This window comes from Cryptotermes secundus, unplaced genomic scaffold, assembly GCF_002891405.2.
Source record: "Cryptotermes secundus unplaced genomic scaffold, Csec_1.0 scaffold1262, whole genome shotgun sequence".
NCBI classification, from domain to species: Eukaryota; Metazoa; Arthropoda; class Insecta; order Blattodea; family Kalotermitidae; genus Cryptotermes; species Cryptotermes secundus.
The window spans coordinates 62,649-89,738 of NW_019743670.1; the positions used below are offsets into that span (position 1 = coordinate 62,649).

The window sequence follows — 27,090 nt, forward strand, 5'->3', positions numbered from 1 at the left end:
GTTCAAACTTTAGGCACATTTTTCTAAAATTCAATATGGGAGACTTTCTCTAAAAGATGCCAAGTAATTTCGATTTTCAGCCTTGCTAACCCATAATAAAGTCCACTTTACTAGAAGTTATAAATAGAAATGTTCATGTATATTAGCAATTGTTAACCAAATTTTATAAACAGAGTGTACGCAAGCTCGGGAACTGCGAAGAACAGTGTTGAGAATTTTGTGTACTACATCTTGTTAATTATTCAGTAACAGGTGTCACTATGAAGCACATGTGTATGTTACTGTACAAAACAAACGACTTAATTGCTTCCTTCACCCTTGACCTAAGTGATCATGCCATGGCCACAGCTTGAATTCTCCCTTGAAGAATAAGCTTACCCCCAGTTGACTTGCATATCATCTATATCGTTTGGATCAATGTCAGGTGGGATAGTTGCAAACAAGGTGTTCAGCTTGTTGGCCAGTATGGTGCACAAGTCGGAATGACACGCCACTGAGCGTGCAAACACATCTGATGGAAGCGATGCCATCACCATCAACCCCTCACAAGCCTTAACCACTACCCTACTATCCTACAGACAGAGGAAGAAGAGTGTTAGTTTTCAACAACACAATTATCCAGTACTTTTGTTCTAGAGAGGAAACTGCCAGTACTCAAGATTACAGGAAAGAAAAAGGACCATATGTTTATTGCTTCCTGATAAAAAATTAATACTAAAAAAAGAAAAGGGCAAATAAAATGTCTATCCTTGATTCAGCCATTGTTATTTGTTTGTTTTCAATAAGAAAAAAGCCACTGGTATAACATACTGATATGAATCACTAGAAATAAAAAAGACCATTATTTATGAAGAAATTTATTAGAAATGGAAGGTAACATCAACAATGCTATTTGCACATGCTAGTTCTGACGAAATTTGTCACAATTATGAATTAATAATTCAGTTTTGGTAATCATACCTTTAATTTCTCATCATTTTCTTCTGTTAATTAACTGGCTAAGAGAACACAACTTTATAACTCTTACTTTCAAACCAATAAATGCAAGATTCATTTTAAAATACAAGGTGGTTCAAATATGGCCAGGACAGATTTTTTTAAAAACCATAATTGCCAAACACTTACTTGCACATGTCAGTCTTCAACGTTCTGGAAGCATCCTGATGCCCTATTAAAAAAAAGGCTTCTGGTTGGCGGCGTATCCACTCTCGAACAGTCTGGATGACAGCATCGTTGTCCACAAACCGCGTGCCTTGCAAATCTGATTTCAGCCTTCCAAACAGGTAGAAATCACTTGGGACCAAATCAGGACTGTACGGCGGATGTGTCAGAAGGTTCCATTTCAATTTCCAGAGGGTCTGTATTGTTGTTTTGGCCTTATGGGGGTGTGCATTGTCTTGAAGGAAGGCTACCCACTTTCCACCTCTCTTCCACTTGGATTGGATCTTTTCCTTCACGTCTGTTGCCAGGAGGTGTGAGTAATAAGCTGCATTGACTGTTCTGGCATCTGTCAGAAAGTCTACATGGATAACCCCCTGCCAGTCCCAGAAGAACATTGCCATCACTTTTTCTGCTGAACCGCTCCTCCGCGCTCTCATGGGTTTGGGAAAACTGGTATGCCGCCACTCGCATGGTGACTGCTGGGACTCAGTAATGAAGTAGTGCACTCACGTTTCATCGGTGGTCACTGTATACTTAAAGAGTGCATCACCATCATCTTCAAACTGCTGTAAGAGATGAGTGGCAGCTTGCATGCGTACCATTTTGTTCATGTCCATCAAAGTGCATGGTACCCACCGTGCATTCACCTTGCGATAGTGCAGGTGGCATTTCACTATGTCTTCTACACTACCAACATGGATAGACAGCATTGTTCCAAGTTCCTTGATAGTGATCTGCCTATTCTCACGAATAAGTGCGGCTGCACGATCAATGTTTGGCTCAGTGACGGATGATTGCGGCCGACGATCATGCTGTTCATTCTCCACGTGCGCTCTGCCCTCTCTGAAGCACTTACACCACTCAAACACATGGGTCCATGAGAGACACTCTTCCCCATACTGTTGTTGGAGTCTGTGCTGAGTTTCAGCAGATGGGACATTTTCTCCAACAAGGAATTTGATCACAATGCGGTACCTTCTGTTTGCTCATAACTCTAGCAACTCCCAGACAGGACTGAACAGGATCTAACCCAAACAGTCGGGAGGGTGGAGGTTGTGGCTTAACTCTATCAAGGTTGCACAGCTGCTATGCAGTGTGGCTTGTTTACACACAAATCAGTCCCAGTCATATCTGAACCACCTTGTACAAGATAGATTCTCTGATAACTGTCAAAACTTGGAAAGTAAAATTTATACTCTCATTTATATTTTGCATTCTTTAATTTAAGTTACACTCAATTATTTACTGTCCGAATTCGTATGGTTTCCACATGTTTATCTCTCTCTCTTCTCTCAGTTGAAAGATAAAATCCAATGTGTTTCAGCGATACTTTACATACAGCTCTAAATCTTTCAAAGACTTGTCATTACCCCTGTTCAGTACACTGCCTGTATTGCCTAACTGGAAAACATTCTAACCACATTATTCCAGCTTGAGATTTCAAAAAACACTACACATAATATTGCATGCAAACTTCAGGAACATTGTCTGTTGAGCTATATCCAGTCTGGTGAACATTGCAGCTACCATCATCAGACCAGGTGAAGTACCCTGATGATGGAAAAGGCAGTGTTTAGCAAATGCTGGATGTGGATCAACAAGTGGTGTCAATCAAGCCCTGGAGGAAGTATGATGCAGAAGTCACTGATAATATCATAGACTTTCAGTATTCCATCATCTTTTTCTTCCATTACTTCCATACTTACCTACATACAATTTGCACTTTCTTTCCTCTAAATACCTCCTGAAAATATAATTCTGTATTATATTCGAGCAAATTCCTAGTAGTAGTATCCAGTTGCAGAGAAACTACTATTTAATATATTTGGGGTTAATGGCTTTTCTTATATTAAACCAAGTTTTCCTTAAATGGGTTTTACGCAACATTAGATCAAGAAAGTGTTCATCCTCATGTAAGACCTACCATATGTAACAGCTTCTTTACATAAGTGGTTATAGAAACTCTTTACACCCAAATACATACAACTGCATAGTGAACAATATCAAATTAATTTGTAAAACAGAACAATATGTGAAATAAACACTAAGAATTGTTTGTACACAGATAAATACAATTATGTAATAAAATCAAATTAATCCGTAAAATGATTAATGACATATAAAGTAAACATGAAAAGAACCTTGGTTAAGAATCACAGCAACCATGAGAACACAAGTTTATGTCACTTGAATCAATGAGGATGATCTATTATTCCTATGTACATTCTTTATTGTTGTATGGTATTACATTTTGGGGCAATGCCCCTCATAATGAGTGTATCTTCAAAATTAAAAAAAGAATAATAAGTTATATCTGGTTCGGGTAGACTGGATTTATGCCGCGGATTGTTTAAAAAATTACAAATATTGCCACTTCAGTCTCAGTACATTTTCTCCTTACTTCTCTTTGTCGTTAAGAACAGAAATTATTTTATAGCTAATACTGATATTCATGATATCAACACACATTATAATCACAATTTATATTGTAACCTGTTTTGCTACTGAAGACGCCATTCGGATTGTTAACTGGTTTATTTAACAACCTAAAAGTCTTGGCTACAATTAATTATAACACTATTGCGGGTTTATACAATCCACAAACCCTGCACACTATTCTATTCACTCTGTTCTCAGTAGTCTTCACGTAGTAATAACGCAGGAGCTATACAAGTGTCACTTAATTACTCACTCCCAATACCTTCTCCAATTATCACAAACTATCGCTGATTATCACACATAAACTCTTCTGATCACGCGTACGGGGTTTCTTTCTGCGACTGCTGCTATATTCCAACTGTCTTCGGCGGCTGTTACGTTTTAATTGTCCTCGGTGGCTGCTACATTTTAACTGTTTTAGGTGGCTGCTATATTTCAACTGCTTGTAACTCGTAACTGGCTCAATACTCACTCCTGAATAGTCTTCACTGTTCCTTATTTAGCCTCGGCACAGACAACACAGAAAACAGTTACGTGATAGGTACCGCTGTTGCCCGACACCATGTTTACAGGTTGCCTAGCAACACTGTCAAGTTGTTTACTGCTCTGTAGCAACCGTGGCATCCCTTGGTAACGTCACCGTGGGGTGGGGGATGTTGACTGGCCTATTACCGTAGCAGCGGCAATGCTCCAAAGGTGTTACATCACCGCTGGCGGGGGAGGGGGTGTCCTGCATAGCGCAAATATGTCACAATATTTATCTCCTACAAATCTATCAAGAGTTCAAAAAGGAGTGCTTTTCTCAGGTAGCAAGATTTATAACCACTTACCCTCAAACATTAAATTGCTATCCAAAGATACTAAAAAATTCAAATTTTTATTAAAAAACTATCTCACTGAACATGCTTTTAATAGTACTGATGAATATTATGAATCAACTTCTCAATGAACACTCTGTCTTGATGAAACGTAATATAAATACAAATATCTATCCTAAACACAAGAAAACAATCAACTTTTTTCATAAAGAGACACGTTTTCAAACAAGCAAAAATACAACAAGGATATTCTTCAGTCAAACTTATTCAAAATTCTGGAATCAAAAACTTGTGTTGATGTGATGGCATGATTTATGAAATGAAATACAGTTTGTTCAAGTCATATACATTAAATATTTACTATTACATACAAGTTATATGTAATACTAACTAGATTATCCATTCTTTGTCTGGGTTTGGCTTAAAATGAGACATACTGAAATAATGAAACTGCAAATACAAAACAGGTATCACACATCCTTAAAAAATCTTGAAGCTTTTACTAGGAGCATTAAAAAATGATTGACACTAAATGTTTTTTCTTCACAGTAACCATTTATTGGAACAAAATACATACAGATTATATTACAGGTATTCCCTGCCAATGTCCATGCAGCTTTGCCATCGTTCTGGCAGTTTCTGTATTTGCACAGCAAACCATTCTTTGGGGGTATCCCAGTGCCACTGCTGGACAACTGACTGAAGCTTGTTATTGGAGGTGAACATCTGACGCTGCATGACGTCTTTAATTGCATCAAATAGGGCGTAGCCGCTAGGGGAAAGATCAGGCAAGATTGGTGGATGAGGTACCATGGTGTACCCTAGAGCACCCCGAGTGGCAATGGTCTGCCGACTTCCATGTGGCCGCGCATTGCCATGTTGGAGAAAAATGCAGCGCCCTCATTTTCCATGGTGGCGTTGCTGAATGTATCGGCAGAGTTGGCGCAGTGAACTGCAGTACTGATCACTGTCGATGGTCATATTGGGGGGCATCCAATCCAACAGAAGGATCCCCTCCTGATCCCAGAACACAGTTGCCATTTGCTTCTGGAAAAATAGTCCTGCTCGTGACTTCTGTGGAGGAGGGCTCCCAGAGTGTTTCCATTCCATGGACTGGCGTTTCTTTTCTGGAGTCTCCTGTGAATGTGTGAAGCAGCCACTCCTTCCCTCCAGAGAAACCACACAGTCCACCGTTCCCTGTGATTGTCTGCTTCCATGTTGTCTGAGCATTGTGCACGACTGCACCTGCACACTGCCATGAATGACGCAGCACTGTTTGACCTGTGCACAGTAGGAAAGTCATCTCGTGGCCATAGGCGGCACTACAGTATGTCTTCCCACATACTCTGGCTCACATTTGACACTGCTACTTTTCCAGAGTTATGGAGGGAGTGTCAATCATTTTTGAATGACCCAAATAACTATGTGTACATCAGGCTGATCTTCTACAGGTATCTTTAATAAACAACGTAAAAACAACATGACACTTCAAAGTTAATGCAAAGTTAGCGAACTTGGAGCAGTTGGTGGAACGAGAACTGGTCTTCTAACAGCCATGAAAGAGCAGTAAGTAACAGATGACAGAAGAATTTCATATAAATAATAATGCAGGTACAGAACCTGGTAACAAATTAAGCCTGATAGCTAAAAACACAAATAGTACTTACAAGTGCAAGATGCCACACACACACACACACAAAACACTTCATCAATATTGCAAGCATTCTCATTCTTCCTGTCCTATGTAATGTATACATATAATATAAGCTTACATACATATGAAACCCAATTATGCAAACAGAACTCACTGCGCTGTGTAGAAAGCTAAGCAGGGCTTCAAGTAAGAGGAACTTCTCCATCCTACCACTGGAGGCTGTTGAACTTTGACTGTCTTGTGCTGGTGAAGAAGGTATTGGTGAAGTTGCCAAAACATATGGTGCATCACTATTGACTGCTGACAGATGCAGTGTAGCCTCCATCTCTGCTCCTGGTACACAGTCTTGAGAATTCATAACCAAGTTGGCAATAAGAATATAAATTAATGACTGAGTCAAACATAACTCTAAGCTGATCACAAACCAATCAAGAATTCATATCACATCCACTTTCTTAAAACAAGATTATTATTTTCAATGTATTTAATTTGTGTTTTCAGTTACCTCAATTCAGATTTTTCAAAAGTTAAATATTAATGTCGTACGAACTGAGTGAATGAAGTGGTCACGGCATATTTTTTTCAAGAATTATCTGAGCACATTCCTCCGACTGAGAAAAATCATGCAAAATTCATGACAATTGGTTCCCTGATCTAACCAAAGTTGTAATTTGCTTCCAGCTGCAAACCATAATATTAAACACTTTCTACTTGCCTAATGTGGAATAAACCCTTTTCAGAAGCTAACACTATTCAGCTTGTCATGAAAATCCCTGCCTTTTATGGAATGCAAAGATCCATTCCCTTGGTCACAAGAGCTTGCCACTGGGCCCTGTCTTGAGTCAGTTCATGCCTCCATCCCCTATTTTAAGATCCACCTTAATATTATCATCCCATTTAATTCTCTTACTTGCTTACTCATGGAGCTGAGTCCTTCTGGAGGAGCCACCAATTCCGCAGCCACTCAAGAATTTCCCAGCATTTTATGGAACCCGAAGGTTCATTACCGCGTTCACAAGAGCCCTCCAATGGTCCATATCCTGAGCCAGATCTATCCAATCCATACCATCCCATCCTATCTCTCTAAGATCCATTCTAATATTGTCCACCCACCTACACCTTGGTCTTCCCTCTGGTCTCTTTCCTTCTGGCTTTCCCACCAATATCCTATATGCATTCCTCGTCTCCCCCATTCGTGCTACATGACCTGCCCACCTCATCCTCCTTGGCTTAATCATTCTAATTATACTTGGAGAAGAGTACAAGTTATGAAGCTCCTCAATATGCAGTTTCTTCACCCTCCTGTCACTTCTTCTCTCTTTAGTCCAAATATTCTCAACACCCTCAGTCTATGGTCCTCCCTTAATATCAGAGACCAAGTTTCACACCCATACAGAACCACAGGCAAAATTATAGTTTTGTATATTCTAATTTTTATGTTTTTGGATAACAGACGAGAAGACAAAAGGTTCTGGACTGAATGGTAGCAAGCATTACCTGAGTTCAATCACCTCCTTAATTTCCTCCTGAATCAGGTTTTGATCTGTTATCACTGTTCCCAAATATCTGAACTGTGCCACATTTTCAAAACATCTGTTTCCTATCTTCCTGTCATGATTTTGCCCTGCATTTTGGTGACGAGACTTAGTCTTCTCTGTGTTTACTTCTAGACCAACCTCTTTACTTGCGTCAATTAAAGTTTGTGTGTTTTTCTTTATGGTATCTACATTATCACCCAGCAGATTCACATCATCGGCATAGACCAACAGCTGATGTGTTTTTATCAACTATAATAGAAACACAAAATAGTGAAAAGAATTATGAAAAAAATATATATGGCTAACACTACAGAAGTAGGTTACTAATGAGAAAAAGCAATAATTTTTCTAGCATAGGTTCAGATGGAAGATTGAACTAATGAATACTTTTTCTTACAATGCAAGTGACGCTACTAGTGAATCACTGTTAGAAAGAATTGTTTTCAGCAAGGATCCGTATCAGCAAACAATTTATGCATACTGACGACCTTGCACATCTGCCAGCATACTCAATATTTCAACCTCTAGGCCAGAAGCAAGCATGAGCAGTGGCACTCATGTATCCACAAAAGGCACTGTGTCTCAGTATATAACATATGACCTTGAGATCCTTACGTGACAAGAACATATTTTGTATGGTGTATCTGAACTGTCAAAAACGAAATTAAATATAATTTCCCTTCAAGCTGCACCATATAATGAAGTCCCAAATTATAACCATCAGATACACTTTTTATTACATTATTATTTTCCCAGTATTTTTCTCTCAGTCTTGGCCACCATCAAAGGCTTTGCACATATCATCAAAAAGCTATACAGGTATACACAGCATGTTTTATTAGTTATATAAAATCAATGTAAAAATGTATTATTAATATGGTATGCTATCGAAGCATTACTGATACGACAATATGTAAATGGCAGGGACTTCTCATGCTTGCAGCAACATGGCTTCTCTACCTTTCCAGTTGCCAACAATGGCACATTTTTTGATCCCTATATTCACACATACAAGCACAGTAATTCTACCTTTACTCATCTAGCACACATGATAGCTTTCATGTTTGAAAGCATACATTTTGTCTGAAGTAAGATGAAAAACAACCTACGCTTATCGTCATCAAATATATCGATGCTTTTAGCTAGGAGACAGGATGACTAAATATTCCATACCAGAATGACAGCAAGCACTCTCCAAATTTAATCTGTAAAATCCTGAATTGTTACAGTCTTTCCCAAATTTTAGAACTTAACTACAAATGCCCAAAGAACACTAAACTGCAGAGCTTTCAAGTCAAACAGCCTAGACCATATGAAAAGTGCTTAGACTTGCTAATACTGCAGACATTGCAAGACTCTTTGCCCATGAGCTAAATATTAAATGATGCATGACAGGCACGTATGCACCTGCCAAACACATATAGCTAAGTAAGTTCTGTCTCAGTAGATTACTGTTAGTTCTAGCAATTTATAATGCTTCCCCATAATGTTTTTCAAGACTATATACAGGAATAATCTTAATGACATGTCACTGAAGAAAAATAACATAACTTACATTAACCCAAATTAATAACTGCAAAAAATCTAAAAGGAATATGTTGCTTTAAACTGTGTCATCAATATAAGTGAAGCAATTCTTCGCAGTAAAATGTTCACAAGTCCATTCAAGTCCGTACTTGATATCTGCAATTTTTACAATAGTAGTTAACATGCACTACAATAATGTTCTTAAGAAATAAAATACTGCATTTTGAGAAACATAAGGTCAAAGATTAAAATTTTAGACCTTAAAACATATCTCCGCTGAATATATTGATGTAACAGTTCATGGCAAAGGACATTTTATTAGCACTGAAATGAGCAAAAAATGAGCTGTGTCTCAATTACTGAACAAGCTATGCCACATTTTCTAAGACAACACGTGCCCATAAAATAATTTCTTTTTTGTTAAACTCTGGATGTCTTTGCTCAAAAATCTAGTGGCCATAAAGCTGTAAAATTTGTCAGGAACACTCACCTCCATTTGGACTACAATCTCATTCTCCCCTCCCCCAAATAATACAATTCTGAGGAACTTTGGTTGAAAACATCTCTTTTCTGTGTTCATTTGATGTGACTAATGTTCATTAACTACGATTTCAAATGTACCATCTTCTTAGTTCCTGACTCTTCCCAGTTTTATCACACATCACACTGTTCAGCTTATCTCTTAATCATTTGTCTTGGATTCTGCAACTACTGCAGCTCAGCCCACTTTCTTCAATCTAACAACAAGTATTTTGATAATTTTCAGTGAAATCATGGTTTAGGCTGTTTAACTTGTAATAATCTACATTCTCTTTGTCTGAAAGTTGTTATATTCTCTCTAATACTCTGTCAAGCCTGCTGATGTCCACAATATCATCCATGCTTTTCAAGGTTGCAAACCTGTTCATAATTTCAGCCCAGGGATGCCAAAATCATTACTGAATATGGACCACACTGAGATAGTAAATGTTTTAGGTAAGCTGAATCCTTTTCAGCTACTTGGGCAACTAACATTACCATGACTAAGGCTTATTGAGGTTTTCCTGTCCCTGCAATCAAATGCTGAGAGTGCCTTATATTAGACAACTGCTTATTTCCACATCATTTCAAATTCCCCCAACATCCTATGCTATACGGAATGTCCTCCATAGCGCAGCACGTCACAATATTGTGATATATTTGCTCTATGCAGGAACTTTTGAGCCACAGAGGCCTCAGGACATGTGTGCAATGTGAGTTGTGGATTGTATCAACGAGTTGCTAGGCAACAACTCTGTGAATGAAGAAAGCAGTCTTCTGGGATTTGGCACCGTGTATATGTGGTGTTAACCGACGTTTCGGAGGAACGTATCGCCTCCATCTTCAGGGTAGAAGAAAAAATAAGAAATCTGCAAGCGAAGAGACCATGAGAACCGGTAAAAGCAGACTGTGAATGCTTGGATTGCGCAATAGGAAGTGCCAGTGACGTCACATACCCCACTCATCTTGTAACTATGCAACGCTCGGTAAACACCCCTCCCTGCTAGGCTGTGATATCACGCAACAGGCAACTCCATGCAGAGACTACTGTTTAGGCAACTGGTAAACACGTTGTCACGCAACAGTGGTAGCTATCACGTAACTGTTTTCTGTGTTGTCAGTGCGGAAGCTACATAACAAGGAGTATCTGTCAGTGTAACCAGAGTTACTAGAGTAGTGAGTATTGAGTTACAAGTTGAGTTGTATCAGGTGAATGGCAGTGACTCCAGCAGGAGAAGTAATTGTGATACTGCAGATGGCAGTAATTGTATAATTGTGAATTGTATCACTTTGCGGACTGGTGGCTTATTTTTATGACCAGTGCTTTTAAACGTGGTGGACTGGTGGCAAATTTTTATGATTTTAGGACATGTTATGTTGGAACACACTATACCTTGCGCTGGCGCCAGGCAGACGCATGCCTGGTGCGTGACAGACCTGTTGAATGTTTGCTTCATAGTCAGTAACATGACCCCGCTGTTTATGACCCAACTGTTTTCCTTTCCCACTCCAAAAGAAAATGCCTTTGTTCATCTTCCAGCTGCATGAACCAGGCAGGAAGTTACTAGTGCAAAATGGATCAAGTCAAAGCGTTTTCTCGGAGAACAAGAAATATCTGACTTGTTCTCCAATGACTGTGATAGTGAGTGTGGCAGGGACAAACAAAAAATTGTGGCCACAGACAGTGAACATATTTCCACCCAGACTAGTGATTCATGAGGAATATGCTGATTATGGCAAAGTTAATAATGACCTCTTTTATGTTCAGTATATTGGTTGAATTCTAAGTGATACATTGAAGTGATAGTGAGTGTGGCAGGGGCGAACAAAAAATTGTGGCCTCAGACAGTGAACATGTTTCCACCCAGACTGGTGATTCATGAGGAATATGCTGATTATGGCAAAGTTAAGAGTTCACAACCTCAGTTTTTACGAAAACTGTGAAGAGTAAACATGCCAAGGGGAATCGACTTGTTCTCCGATGAGTGTGATAGTGACTCTGACAGTGAGTGTGGCAGGGGCGAACAAAAAACTGTGGCCACAGATTCATGAGTAATGCTGATTATGGCAAAGTTAATACTGACCATTATTATGTTCAGTATATTGGTTGAATTCTAAGTGATACATTGAAGTGATAGTGACTCTCATAGTGAGTGTGGCAGGGGCAAACAAAAAATTGTGGCCACAGACAGTGAATATGTTTCCATCCAGACTGGTGATTCATGAGGAATATGCTGATTATGGCAAAGGTAAGAGTTCAAAACCTCAGTTTTTATGAAAATTGAGAAGAGTGAACATGCCAAGGGGAAGCAACTTTCTAGGTGATGCCGTGTTTGCACAGTACACAACAAAAGGAGTATGACTGTCTACATGTGAAAGTTCTGTGTAATGCCATTTCATGAAGGGGAATGTTTCCAGAAATATCACACTCTCAAGCACTTCTAGGAGCATTGGTAAGTGTTCTCTAAAAATTTTAGTTCATAAAATTAATTAGGAGATTTTATATCAGTTTTTAAAGTGAACAGTGCATAAGTTAGGGTAGTAGGTTTAAAAATGCCGGTCCCCAGGGTGATTTAAATATTTTAATCTCCAGTCCGTGAAGTGGTATAAGTGTATGAGCGAATGTGGAATAAATTCGCTATATTCAATACGGCGTGAAATTATTTGTCGCGTTACATACCCAACACATGACAATTTCTATTTGTGTGAGTGTAAACAGATTTTCACACAAATAAGTATGGACAAGAACAGTAAACTCTTGTTCAGAAACTGAGTCCCGCCATATATCGGTCAGTTCCACACACAGATACTCATCTGCTTTACCGACACCAAAATTAAACAGTTTAATCTTTAATGGATGAATGTTATATATATATATATATATATATATATATATATCTACAGCACGTAACACCCTGCTGTGGCTGAATGTTACATTTATATAAGGCAGGACAATGATCCCTTTGGGAGTGCTGACAGTTTGATCTTGTGTTTGAAACTAAAACAATTGATCTTGTGTTTGAAACTAAAACAAACCCAAGCAAGGTCATGTCAGTGGTTTACTTGTCAGCTCTGAACAATGGAATCCTGTAGCAAGTACTCGTTTTGATACTATTTACCTTTAAATATGACTGTTTATGACCTGGTCAGCCAAATAGAGCCCAGCTTTATTCTGAGAACTGAGGAGTAAATATTCATCTGTGCTTGCATGTGTTAGTGCTTCTAGAGCTTTCAAGGAAGTATTCAAGGATTGGTTTTCAGTAGCAAATTATCAGTTAGGAAGTCAGTGTCAGACTGTCATATATTTCTTTATATATCATTTTATTTTGTGTCTCGGAAGAGGTATAAACCTACTGAGCCAGTATTACTTTGTGAGCAAAAGGCATTTTCGTCACTGTGACTTTCAGTATCAGTAACGGACTGGCACTCTTTTCAACCAGTATTATAATTACTTTGCATCACTATTTTGCAAGTATTACTAACAGGTGAGTGTGTTCCATTGTCAATCAACATAATTTATTCGATTCTGTTGGAAACCCTCCTACCCCCCCCCCCCAAACGATTTCTCCCCCGCGGCCACNTCACACGAGGCGAATATCACGGTCAGTGGCGTTTCTTTGGGAAAGTCAAGTTCATCTGGGGCCCAAATGAGTTGAGTGGAGCTGACACATTCACAACACTGGCCAACGAAACGGAAACAAAGATTCTGTCGTGCGTTCGCTAAATAAGGAAAGCAGGAGCACCATTTTCTATTGTAAAAAAAGTGTGATGTTGTGCTGTGTGTCATGGACTGCTTCAAGAAGTGGCGCATGCATGTCAGAGTAAACTGTGAAGTGACGCAGTTCAAACTCGTATACAGTCTGAACAAAATATTATTGTTTATAGTGTGATTACATTTACAATATCACCATGTCTCAAGGTTGAAGAAAAAACTATGGGTAAGGCCTCTGGAATTTCATAACATATATAATAAAGATTATATTTTGAATTTCATGGCAAAATAATCGCAGTTAATTTTCATTTGTAAAAACTGTTCTTTTGTGTATATGTAGAAGATTTTATTGTCATTCAGGTTTTTTTTGCATAGAATGGATAATATGTAGTTTTTTCTGAAAGTTTACAATGTTAAAGACTTTTTTTTTTATTGCTAGTGGGGTGGGACTAAATCCCTTGTACTGTGGCCACTTCTGCCCTATTGCACCAGCCCCAGATGATAGGTGAGGGTGATTGCGGAGCAATTTGTGGAATGAAGATTGGCAGGGGAAACCAAAGTACTCGGAGAAAACCTGCTGCAGCGCTACTTTGTCCACCATAAATCCCACTTGACCAGACCCGGGATCGAACCCAGGGTGCTGTGATGAGAAGCCAGCGACTAATCGCTTGAGCTATGGCGCAAGTTAAAGACTTAGAGCCATATAAATTCTGGCCGCAGAGGGCTGTCAATAATTTAAAAGTCCATGCGTTAAAGGTTAAAACCAAAGCAAATTTAACTTCAGACAGCCTTAAATTTTGAAACCTAACATCAAATTTCAGCAATCCAACATTACATTTATAGCTACTTACCATACCAAATTACCTATCTTTAATAGTATTTCCCAGAATCAAGTTTTGTCTGATAAGTCATATACAGACATAACTTTTTTTTGCTTTTCTTGAAAGATGCATATTCAACTCATGCAGGAAGGTTCCTCGTTATATCAACTGAAAAGGTCTCATCTTGAATCATATTAGTACTTTCAATCTCATCCACATTTTGTCCCTTCACTTTCACTTGCAAGACCATAATGACTTCATTTTTCAAACCATAAAACCTTTCCAGCACCCTGTGATAAGACAGCCAGAAGACATCTGCGTGTCTGTCACTGTCAAGATCATTCATGTGTTGTCACAATACTTCTAGTGAGAATAAGCTTCACCTTTCCTTTTATTATGGCGCATAATCTTCACCACTTCAAATACTTTTGAATACACTGACCTTCTATAGGTTTGGAGTGATGCAATTAAATTAGACAACCATAATTTGCTTTTCACTGTTGCTTCCTGTTTTATTAATTCCATGGAAACAATTTTGTTGCTTTTTAACACAGATCTTAATCACACAGTTTCTCTTCCTTACAAATGTGTCATCTCTCCTTGTTTTCCTACAGATGTGTAGTACCTTTCCTTGTGAGTTTCATAATGGCACCTATCTTACATTCTTTACACACGCTGTTTGCTGGCAAATGAGATACCCAAGTTTGTCTTATAATTTTGAGAAAAAGTATTGTACCTCCCATTCTGAAACACATAACATTCCTCTTCTGTTCTGTGCTTTCTGCTTGAACACATCTTTGATACAGACATCATTATGGCCAAAATTTAATATAAGGTACAAAACATAACAACACAGTGAATGATGGCATGAAATGAATGCCCCAGGAAAGCATACCTCCACTACAGTCCACGGATCAGCTACAATCCCTTCTCACTCCCTAACAGTATGTAAAGCACTGGGTTTTCCTTTCTCCACTCTACCAGCTGTACTAAAATATAGGGGGCAGTCAAATGAAAATGGGTCACCACGCATAACTCACAGTGCGCAAGTTGGTAACACTGGAATTTGCTTATGGTACGAACATCTGCTAGGGACTCGGGAAAGCACAGTAACAACATTCCCTTGCACACTAGTCATTTGTTTATTGAGCTGGAAGTAAGGTTAGCGCTACGTGTGGTCGTCCAACATCAGTAATGGAGGTGGGTAAAGAAGAACAGCAAAGTGTAGTGCACTTTCTGACTGCTGAAGGAGGAGGAGAATGAGAAATTCATCGTCACGTCTGTTGTTTACAGCGAACACAGCATGTCAAGTTCGCGTGTGCTGGCATGGCATAAGAGATTCCGAGAGGGACACGTGTCACTGCAAGATGATGCTTACTCAGGACAGGCTCATCTTGTCATCACTCCTGATGTTATTGCTGTGTTGGATGGTCATATCCGAGCAAACTGACAGATCACTGTGGAATAAATTAGTTTTGATGAGAATAAGTCACAGTTCCATACATGTCATGGTGACAAAACACCTGCTGCACAGCAAAATCTGTGTGCAGTGGGTTCCACATCAACTTATGAAGGAACAGAAGATTCGGAGAATGGCTGCATCACTGGGTCACTTGCAACGATACCACAAGGAAGAGTAGGCTTTTCTGTCCCATACTGCCACTGGGGATGAAACTTGGTGCCAACATTTTGAACCCGAGAGCAAATGGCAGAGTCAACAGTGGAAACATGTGAATTCTCCCCCACCGAAGAAATCCAAAGCCGTGCACACAAGTTCCAGTAAAGTGATGACGATGTTCTTCAACTGCAAGGGCCCTCTCTTTGTCAAATTTCTCGAGCATGGGGCCAAAATTAGTGCACAGCGCTATGAAGACGTTTTGCAGAAACTGAGATGTGCCATAAAGTCAAAACGCCCTGGAATGCTATCGAACGGCAGTATCCTTCTTCTTGTTAATGCGCGCCCCCACACTGCCAACTCTGGGCGGAATATGCTACAGAGATTTGGTTGGGAAGTGCTTCAGCATCCCTCCTACAGCCCAGATCTGTCCCTGTGTGATTTTCACATTTTTGGAGACCTGAAGAGACACATTCATGGACATCGGTTTGCATTGGACGAAGATGTGTGGGGTTGGGTAAACATGTGGTTCTGCAGATAGCCCACAAGCATTCTCAAGGATGGGACTGACTATCTTATCTCCCAGTGGGATAAATGTATTAACAGCTTTGGAGATTACTTTTGAGGTCAGAAATGTTCTTTAATATGTTTTTTCTTCTGACCTGTTTTCATTTGACTGCTCCTCATATATTGGCTAAACTAACAATAGCAGCAAGTTTAGGGTGGGTAGATAGTGCCAAACAGTCAATTTCAATGAACAGATTTACTAGGGAATTGGCATGACCTCCACCCACTTCTATCTTACCAGCTTACATGATAGAAACATGGATGATCATAACGAAACAAGAACCAGCCATACAGTCTTTTGAAGTGATGAGCTGCCATGATCCACCAATATGCACTGAGAGGGCCAAATGAAATCCATGGATGGCCAGTCTGACATGTCTGTTTTAACCTGATACTGCTCTTCAATTTTCAAATTCATTAGCCTCTTGAAAATAGATCTTCCCATTTAAAACTTTTGCACTGCTTGACTGCCTAGCAATTCTGTCTCACTTTTGCCTACCAACAAATATGATCAGAATCACAACTGGATATCAAATATAATTGAATGCTTTCTTTTACTTACAAAAGACACGATCGATTCATATGTGAAAATTGTTTCAATAACCCAGACGATGTAATCTTACATGTATTCTCATCAGAATTCCTAGTGTCTTCAGATATGCTGCAATTTGAGAAAACTGTATGCTTGACAATCATTTCACATTTTGTGTATACGAGGGAAAGTCAGAAATTATCTGCACTAACACATCTTTAGGTTTGTCTCACTGTCTTATGGGCATGCATGCTTAGAGTTGGTACTATTGTGGTCATGTGATCAAAGTTTGACCTTGATGCTGTGCCAGTGTAAACATGACCACTCCGCTAGCAGTGTGCACCAAGGAGGAACAGAGAACAGTGATCTGATTTCTCTGGTTGGAAGGTGTGTCAGGGGCTAAAATTCATTGGTGGTTCCATCACTATGAGCCAGAATCCAAAAGCCAGGGTATGGCATAGAAACACCCGGGATCACCAATGAAGAAGAAATTCAAGACCCAATCTTCCGCCGGAAAGGTGATGCTAACTGTTTTTTGGGACTCAAAAGGGCCTATACTAGAAGACTACCTGGAAAAAGGATGTACGATCAACAATGCAAGATACAGTGTTTGCTCGCCAACTATCTGAAGACAACAATTTGCAACAAACGCCGAGGCCTACTGTCGAAGAAAGTGTTGTTGCACGACAATGCATACCCACACATGGCCGGCCAGACCGTTGAAACCCTTAACCATTTGGGTTTTGAAGTGCTGGAACACCCTGCCTACAGCCCAGATGTCGTCCCTTCTGACTGTCATCTGTTTGGACCACTCAAGGATGCTCGACGAGGTCGCAGATTTTCTATGGACTAAGAAGTGTGGGAAGCAGAACATAAATGGTTGCACAACCAACCAAAAACCTTCTTCCTGGAGGGAATACGCAAGCTTGTGGACCGCTGGCCCAAGTGCAACGAAAAGGAAGGAGAGTATGTAGAAAAATTATGTACTTGTTCAACCCCTACTTTTGTGTATATAAATTGGAAAAACAAGAGTGCGGATAATTTTTGATTTCCCTACGTATCTCTCACCATGCTGGATTTTTACAGCAATGAATTAGTAATACAACCCCCCCCCAAAAAAAAACAACAGAAAGCCCACCCAAAATTAAATATTTCTCATAAATTTTAGTACATACCTCAGTCCAAAATAGTATTTAAATAAATTCAGTAGTTTCGGGAATGAAACAGTCTGATGAATACAATCTCCACAGCATGCACCACCAATTGCAATAACATACACACCTTTTGTTGTGTTATCATCTTCAACACTGGAGTCACATGCTTGAACACATTTGCAGGAGTCACAATCCATCCAAGGCAAAGTGCCTTCTATCCTCATACAGTGGCACATGTTTCTATGTGGCAATGTTTTTATGGTGGTCCTGGGCAGTGAAACTGTTGGATTAGCTTCTTTAGAATTTGCAGAACTCTGATTTCCAATAGTGCCCAGCCCCTTTTCTTCTGTTGCCTGTTAAATTACATACGAAAATATCAGACCCACATATTGAAATCTCTGAATTCCATCTCCTCATGACTGATTTATTAACTCCTAAATTATTTAACATAACACTTTTTACACTGTATATGTTACACAGCATAGAAAGAGTCCATCAGATGATCCTGAATGGTAAGTAGGTAAGGATCTGGAAAAGGTGGTTGTGGCTTATTTTAAAGTACTACACTGGCATTTGCTTGCAGAAGTTGAAAAAAAATAATACAAAAAAAAAAACCTATCTGGGAAGATGGCAGCCTGCTTGAGATTTCAACTGTTTTATCTCCCAAATATAACATCACAGTTTTACCAGTACACCAATCTGATTGATCCATTCCATCTCATACCAAGATGGTAATATGTTTTTATTTCTCCTTGTATAATTTATATGCTGTTCTATAAAACCATGAGCTGCTACAAGGCTGCCTGATGTACCATCCAATTAGGAAATATGTGGCAATTCCCTGACTTATATTGTGATTTTGTACTAAAGAAAGTGACCCACAACATACAAAGGGCATTCCGTATATAATGCCTCCTATTTTTTTGTGATAATATGTAACGTCTGAGCTGGATGTTGGTGGTGTTGTAGTAAAGGTTGAACCTTCCCACCAATGTACTGTTAGCTTGGTTGTCATGTGACAGATAGCAACAGCAGAGCAGTCTACCAAAATGGCGTCTGACATAGAAATGTGTACGAATCAGAGATGTGTTACTGAATTTCTCACTGCCGAACAAATTGCACCCGTTGACATCCATCGACACTTGCTAAAGGTGTATGGAGACAATACAGTGGGTGTCAGCACAGTTAGGTGGTGGGTAGTGCGTTTCAACAGTGGTGAAAGTGAAGTGCACGACAAGCCATGCCCTGGGTGTCCCTGCTCAGCTGCCACTCCTCACAATGAACAGCACCTCGATCAGCTCATCCATTCAGATCGGTGGATAACAACCAGGAAACTGTGTGCACAGCTTAATATCGGCTGCAATGCATTGGAAACAATGTTGGGGAAGCTGGGTTATCGCAAAGTTTGTTCCAGGTGGGTCCCGCAGATGCTTACACAGGACCTCAAAATTCATTGAATGGAAGTTTGTCAGGGCCTGTTGTACCAGTTTGAGGCTGAAGGTGACAAGTTTCTGGACAGCAGCGTCACCGGAGATGAGATGTGGTGTCACCACTACGAGCTGGAATCCAAAAGACAGTCCATGGAGTGGCAACATCCGGATTCCCCCCCCCCCCCCAAAAAAAAAGAAGTTCAAGAAACAGCCATCGGCAGGGAAAGTGATGTGCACAGTCTTTTGGGATAGGCTGGGTGTGATTTTGTTGGATTTCTTGGAGCCTGATGGTACTGTCAGTTCTGAACGCTACAAGACGACACTGACTAAGCTGAAAGCCCGCATTTCCCGAGTCAGGCCAGAGAAGCAGATAACCTTTCGCTTGCAACACGATAATGCTAGACCCCATACCAGTTTGGTGACCACCACGCACATTGCAACGTTTGGCTGGACTGTCCTAGCACATCCACCTTGTAGCCCCGATTTAGCACCTTCAGACTTCCATCTCTTTGGGCCTATGAAAGATGGACTATGTGGGCAACATTTTCCAGAAAATTATGCGGTCATTGCAGCTGTAAGAAAGTGGCTAGCCTCTGCTGGTGCAGACTTTTATGGGCATGGCATACAGGCTCTTGTTCATCACTGGAAAAAGTGCACAATGAACGGTGGTGATTACGTGGACAAATAACTGTAAGTAGCTGAAATCTTGCTCTATTTAACTGCATTATTATGCTTTCCGTATCTGTTGTAGTTTTCATTAAAAAGAATAGGAGGCATTATATATGGAACTCTCTTTGTACAACTGAAAGGTCATGTGAAGAAAAGAGGCAGTACAGCAAAAAGGAATAACATCTCAAAAAGTATCATACACTAAGCAGGTGGTTATGAAGAGTTGTAGCACCACGTAGTCTGCTGTCACCTCCAACTTCAGGGTTGAATAATATACCAAGCAGGTAGCAAGCAGAACTGCTTCGCTTGCTAATTGCCTCATGCTTGTAAGCAGTCAGCTGACTTTCAATGGACTACAAGGTGGTATATCCCACAATACTGAACACATTATGATTATGGTGATTAAACATGCAGAATAAATGAATACTATATAGCAGCAAGAAAATAGTCTCTCTTCATACAAACATCTGAACATGAAAACAAGAGAGAAACGAAATTATGCCCATCAAAATTAGCACTGTGTTGTGTGCTACAAACTATGTCACTATGGAACATGGTACAACTATGAAGACTGTGTACTGCACTCCTTTTTCTGTTACCACAAGGTGGTCAGTACTACAGGGGTGGAACAGGAGCAAGGCTGAAAAAGTAGTCTGATGGCAAGATTTGGGTTAGAGAGAACTCACTTTTTACACATCTGCCTAGTCAGCCTCAGCCTCAGGTCTGCGTGGTAAGACAAACTAACAAATGCTTCCTTTGACAAGGCAGACTATACTGTAACGTGTTGGGAATCCAGAAGAGTCACTTCTATGGAAACGCTGGGGGAATGATAGCCACAAGAAGTTAGTGGTCGAAAATGACACAGAGATGACTGCCTGCCAAGATATGGAGACACAGAAGTAAGATGTCCCCAAAGTAGACGCTGAAGTAATGCCGGTCGGGGAACCGAAGCAGAAAAGGCACAGGGACAGAAAACTGGCCACGGAGCGCCGCCGCCAGAAAGCAAAGTATTCGACATGGGAAAATCATACACCCCAGAAGAAATTGGCCGCCACATGCAGAGTGACAACACGCCTCGCGGAAGTGGCACGAAAAACGCAAATACACCGGAAGACATCCTGCCGTGCAACAGTGGCATGGGGCAAAAGGAACATCTTCAAGAAATCTACGACCCAAGAAAAGTGTGGACCGTGGCACGAATTGGCTGCCAACAGAAATATAACTGATCGCGCAGGTGCGACACAGCGCAAGAGAGATTTCGTAAAGAGATATTCAATCAGGGTCAATGCTGAACGAGAAACCTGGAAAGGAAGGAAAGGAATAAAGAACATAGGCAGCAGACAGCCGCTATGCCAGAAGAAAAAGGTGCCAACCAAGAACGGCATCGGAGGGTGTAGGCGAGGACAGTGATCGCACCCAGGAAGGAGAGGAACTCGAGAGAAGACCCCCTACGAGGCTGTCAACGTGAAGAACACAAAACAAATTACCAGGTTTACCGCTGGGTTGCTACCCGCCAAAAATTGGACACAGTGGAGGGGTCAACCCCCTCCAAAACGGAAAACGGCCCACATGGGAGGAACCGGTAATAGATGTGCCGGCTTCACTCACAAGGATGAATGAAGACTGAATGAGCGAAGGATGAATGTGAGGCGACAGAATCGACAAATTCTCGGCTACGGGAGTGCTCGGGGTGAGCATCACTGATGAGAGGGGCGGATGCGGTTGGATGAACAGCGCAGAAAGATGCCAGCAGAACACCATGGAAATGGAAGAAAGGAAGAATCTTTAGGCTGTTCGGGGACGAAAAACCTTTAGAGGGGAGCAATGTAACGTGTTTGGAATCCAGAAGAGTCACTTCTATGGAAACGCTAGAACAGACCGTTTCCTACGAAGTAACAACAGCGGTATTGCAATCCCAACAGTGAGCCGTTGCGTAGGAATTGCAGAATCAACGAAGCAGCATTTCCTTGGAGATAGGCAACAGAAGGTCCAATGCATAGCAACCGCTGAGGTTATAAAAGCCCAGCTTCGATGAGAGACAGACAAGTCTCGTGATAGATGCCGAGAGATACAGAACACAGTCTGGAATCAGTCGCCAAAGAAGATAGTCTCGCGATAGATGCCGAGAGATACAGATGTACTGGCCGAGATATTGTAAGCAGTCACTGTAATACTGCTAATGATTGTAAGGTGTGAAAGTGTGAGTGTCCAATAAAGATTCGCTGAATCCGAGACCAATGTATAGTTATTTGTTGCGTGCAATAATCAACACATTAATTCAGATTCATTTTATCTTATTTCAAGTGAATGATTATGACTGCAACAGTGTTTACTCCATTGCACATGAACAGTGGCTTGAGTCAGGTCCAGTGCAGAGGTGGCCGAAGATGGAATTGTTGTAGACGTTTATTCCAAAGCACTGTCAGACATTTACAGTAAAAAAAAAGTATAATAGTTCATAAACTAGTGGTAGGCACATTCAATTTTATTCAGTCACACTACACATGGGTTTGTGTTTCTCAGAAACATTGCCAGGCAATCTTTTGTTAGCCCACAAGACAGAATCTGTCATACTCATGTAACATATAGATGTGCATTTTTGTTTAAAGTACTCTTCACTAATGTCCAGGGAAGCTGGAACATTTAAATTTTAGAAACAGAAAACAACACAACGTGCTAAAATGATTTATCAAGTACCTGCTGATTGTTGAAGATGTTAGTGAGCTGAGGATTTTTGCAAATAAGACCACATAATACACAAAGAAACTGGATTTCAGCAGACTCTGTAGGTGAGGCTATTCTTCCATTACACAGGCTGATCAACCTCTGAAATAAGATGATCAAACAGTATGCAATAAAGCCAGAATACAATGAAGTGTGTGAAACCATAATAATAAGCAGCAATATGCTGATTATTTTTTATTGCTAGTGGGGTGGGACTAAGTCCCTTGTACTGCGGCCACTTCTGGCCTATTGTACCAGCCCCAGATGACAGATGAGGGTTTGGTGGAATGAAGATTGGCAAGGGAAACCAAAGTACTCGGAGAAAACCTGCCCCAGTACCACTTTGTCCATCACAAATCCCACTCAACCAGACCCGGGATCGAACCCGGGCTGCCGCGGTGGAAAGCCAGCGACTAACTGCTTGAGCTATGGTGCGGCCCTAATATGCTGATTAAGCGTCAAGTTAAATTTTAGTCATAGTTTAAATACATTAAAAATACATCATACGAACGATTTCACATCACACGTAGAGGTGCAAAAAGCTAACCGAGTGTGCGTTAGTTTTGTTTTCTGATTTTGAAATTTGACATTAACACCCAATATTTAAACATCTGTATGAAGCATACCGCAATACTACAGGCAAGGGGATTCTGCTGAGTTGCATTTAGACTGAAGCTGCATTTCTGGAACACTGATAATAGCGCAGATATTTAGACTGCAGACAATATACCGGGTTGAGTTACATTGGAGGATGATTATGAATGCTCAGTATGTAGAGATATGGAAGGACATGGTCATGATCTATTTAAAGGAGAGACTAAGAAAAACCATTAAGAAGCTCAGTGAGAATAGCCAGTATCAGACTGAGAATTATGCAAGGAATCCCCCAAACATAAGACTATAGCATTATCGTAGTAATGTAATACAGTCACTTAGTTACAAAAAGACAAGTGCAGAGACATATTTGTAATGCAGTATGCTTGATAAAAGACCATTATTATATATATTTTATAATGTAAGAGCCTGACCACTGTTTAAACCATGGTTTTTGACCAATTCACCCTCTGTACATTTGGCAACAGTGAAGGAGTCAACCACCTTGATGGGATTCCACTTGAGACTGGTTCTTGCTCAGGATGGTGGTGGTGGCTAAAAACAGGAATCTACTATTTAATATTTACTCAACACGATAATTGAGGCTGAAATTCTCCACATTCACAGTGATTCAGCTTTGTCAGCGGTGTGATATAAAAAAGCTTGCAAAATTCATACTAGTTCTGGCTGGTCTCAAACCTGAGCTCACTCATTGCAGTCCAGTGCTTTACCCCCACATTAATAAAGCCTCCACTAGGAACTATCATGGTTCCTTCTTCAGAATCATTAAGTCAGCCGCAAGTTCCGGTCCAACCACCTAAACAGTTTTTTGTGTAACACTTGGGCATTAGGACATGTAGAAACATAAGATTTCTATCCAATGAACTGTCAACATGTCATGTATTTTGATGCCTTCTTATGCTGTACTGCTCATCTGTTGGCTGATATGGCTCCCCTATTGCTTCAAGGTTATACAACCCTTCCTGACGCCATGCTTGCAGATTCATAAAGACACAAAGCAACAGGTGAATCAGATCAGCTACTTTTTTTCTCTTTTTAACTTTATATGAAGCACAGCTCTGCACAGGTGAGTACAAAAGATGACAATATTTTGCTGAGTTACATGCAGACCTATTTCCTGTGTCTAATGATGAGAAGTGTGAAACTGAGACTTTGGACAGTGACACAAGTACAGACAAGGATAAAAGTACTGAACCAGATAACAGTGATCATTCTGATGATGGAAAAAATTGCCTGTGTTGTAAAACTGATAAGAAACCAAGCAATGAATGTTTTATTAGATCTCCAGCAGTTAACAAAGTTACTGAGAATCCACAGTCTGTTGTTGAAGTGGTAAGTGCAATTAAACGTGACCAACTTATACAACTGTGCACTGAACAGTACAATCTGTACCTGACTCAAAATGTACAATAGAAGGCAGCAGCTAAATCATTTAAGTGGCCCAACATTACACCCAAAGAAATTAAAACGTTTTAAAACTGACGATCTTGATGGATTAAGTCAGAAATGGCAATATAAGCCCACAATTTCCATATCCATTTTCCCCAGTGCGATGAAAAACTGATCTGAGGCCAACATGCAAGCCCAGCATTATATTCACAACAGCCTGCGACACATGATTCAGGAAGGCTTTCCCAAATACAGACTGTGTGTGAATATTTCCTGCAGAAATTCAGGTCTGCTTACTGGCCATGAAAAGAATTGTCATTAGAGAAAGCCATGATCCTATGGCAGGGTCACTTGAAGTTCAGAACATACAGGGTGATTCACGAAGTTTTCCCCCACTTAGGGAGGGCATTCCTGAGATAATTTGGAACAAAGAATTCTAATATACTAATGGTATCCAACTCATAATTAAAAAGATACAGTAATTTTAAAACTGGCGAAAAATCTATTTTTCTTCGAATTTCAGTCAAAACAAATTAGAAATACAATACAAACACTTTTGAAATCATTAATGTTTTAGGAAAGAAGCATTCTAAAACCATACTTTTTTTTCAATTTCTTAATTTTGCATTGTGCAACATTTTTCATCGATTTTATGTTACAAAATTACATTATTTTCAGCATCCCATTCTGTAAACATACTAATGGTTGCATATCACACCCTTCTATCAATCTGTTTCCTTTAAACTGTATTGCTTTAGAAGACGACTGGATTTACATAAGATTTTCAAAAATGTCTCCCTGCACATCAACACAATTCGTCGCAAGCGTATCAACCAGGCTCATGGCATTTCACAGTTCCACACGTTTGTTCCTTTTTGTCATCGCCCCGTCCCGTGTAAACTGTGCCGCATCGCAGAACATTATCAAGCGGTACAACTGCCGATCTCCATTTAACCAGTTGCAGAACTGCAGACGAAGAGCACAGTCTCATGGTTGTAGGTGTTGTACTTGCTGTAAATGATAAGGATGCAGCCTGTTCTCATGAAGAGTCCTCCACGCCATGGACTGAGAAACACCAAACCGCCAAGTTAGACGTCTTGTACTGGCACGCGGACTGTGCTCTACAGCATCAAGAATGTTTTCTTCTTCGCACAATTCATGTTGAGGATTTCGTTCGTATTGTATACGAACACTGGGGAGAGAACCAGTTTGTCTTAATGTACTGAATGTACTGCTAATGGATTTAGGATTTGGAATCCTGCGATTAGGATAATGCCGGTGATATTCGGCAGCAGCAGCTCTCGCATTTCCATCACATACACCCAAAACAAATACCATACTGGCGTATTCCTCAGTGGAAAATATGTACAGCATCTTAACTTCAGAACTGGATCGCTCTGCCTACCTACGTGGAACATTCCAGCCGGTCTGCCTTATCTGCTGACACAGCTGACTGGAACGCATGGTCGCCCAGTCAGGGGGGGGGGGAGCGCTGCATTCACAATAATGCGTTTCGAAAATCCATTGTTACTCCGTAACTACTGAAAATCGACCACAAGTTTGTAACGAAATTTTGCAGGAAATAACCCCAGGAACATGTACCATAAGCCAGGGTAAAACTTCGTGTATCACCCTGTAGAATCCAGGGAAAATAATAAAATCTGAGGTGTCAGTGAGAATGATTATGTGTAGCTTCAACAGGTTAAATTTTTAATATGCAAGAATACACTGCCGAGGGAAAGAAATCAGAGAACATGGTGCTTTCAGCTTCAGACAAATACTTAGGTCAGAATTACCACATCTATTAACTGTTCAGCGTGGTTTGACGTGTATGTTTCTTCAGGTATTTAAATCGTCTGGGGGGGTTCGACGTGTATGTTTCGTCCAGCTGCACACCTATGTTATAACGCCCATAATAATTGATGGTTTTGCTGTAGATTGTTAGATTCTTCGCTGGCCTGTTGTCACAAGAACGGTTTATAATGAGAAACGAGTTTAAGAGCGCTAAGTCATCGTTACATATGCCTGTCTTGCAGCAAAGTTCCTGTGGCTCTTGCGAGCAGTTTATTCGTTCTACGTTTATGAATGCCGTGTTTTCTTTGCTATGAAATTATAAACAGCAGAGACGTGATATCTGCTGTGTTTATAATATCATATTGCCCTGAGCTGGCCACACTAACACACTCAATTGGAATTCTTAGACCAG

General features: G+C 40.3%; 1 protein-coding gene across 2 annotated transcripts in view; it reads right to left on the bottom strand.

Annotated features, from left to right (window-relative positions):
* LOC111874251 (protein FAM160B1) overlaps window positions 1-27,090 on the bottom strand; it is a 77,040-nt gene that overhangs the window by 36,029 nt on the left and 13,921 nt on the right. The window contains exons 4-7 of one of the 2 annotated variants that reach the window (XM_023869594.2): window positions 22,854-22,982; window positions 18,185-18,410; window positions 6,227-6,417; window positions 379-572 (exon numbers count right to left, since the gene is read on the bottom strand). In XM_023869594.2, the coding sequence (XP_023725362.1) occupies window positions 379-572; window positions 6,227-6,417; window positions 18,185-18,410; window positions 22,854-22,982 (740 nt within the window). The remainder of the gene's footprint in view (window positions 1-378; window positions 573-6,226; window positions 6,418-18,184; window positions 18,411-22,853; window positions 22,983-27,090) is intronic. The other variant, XM_023869595.2, reaches the window with a different exon arrangement.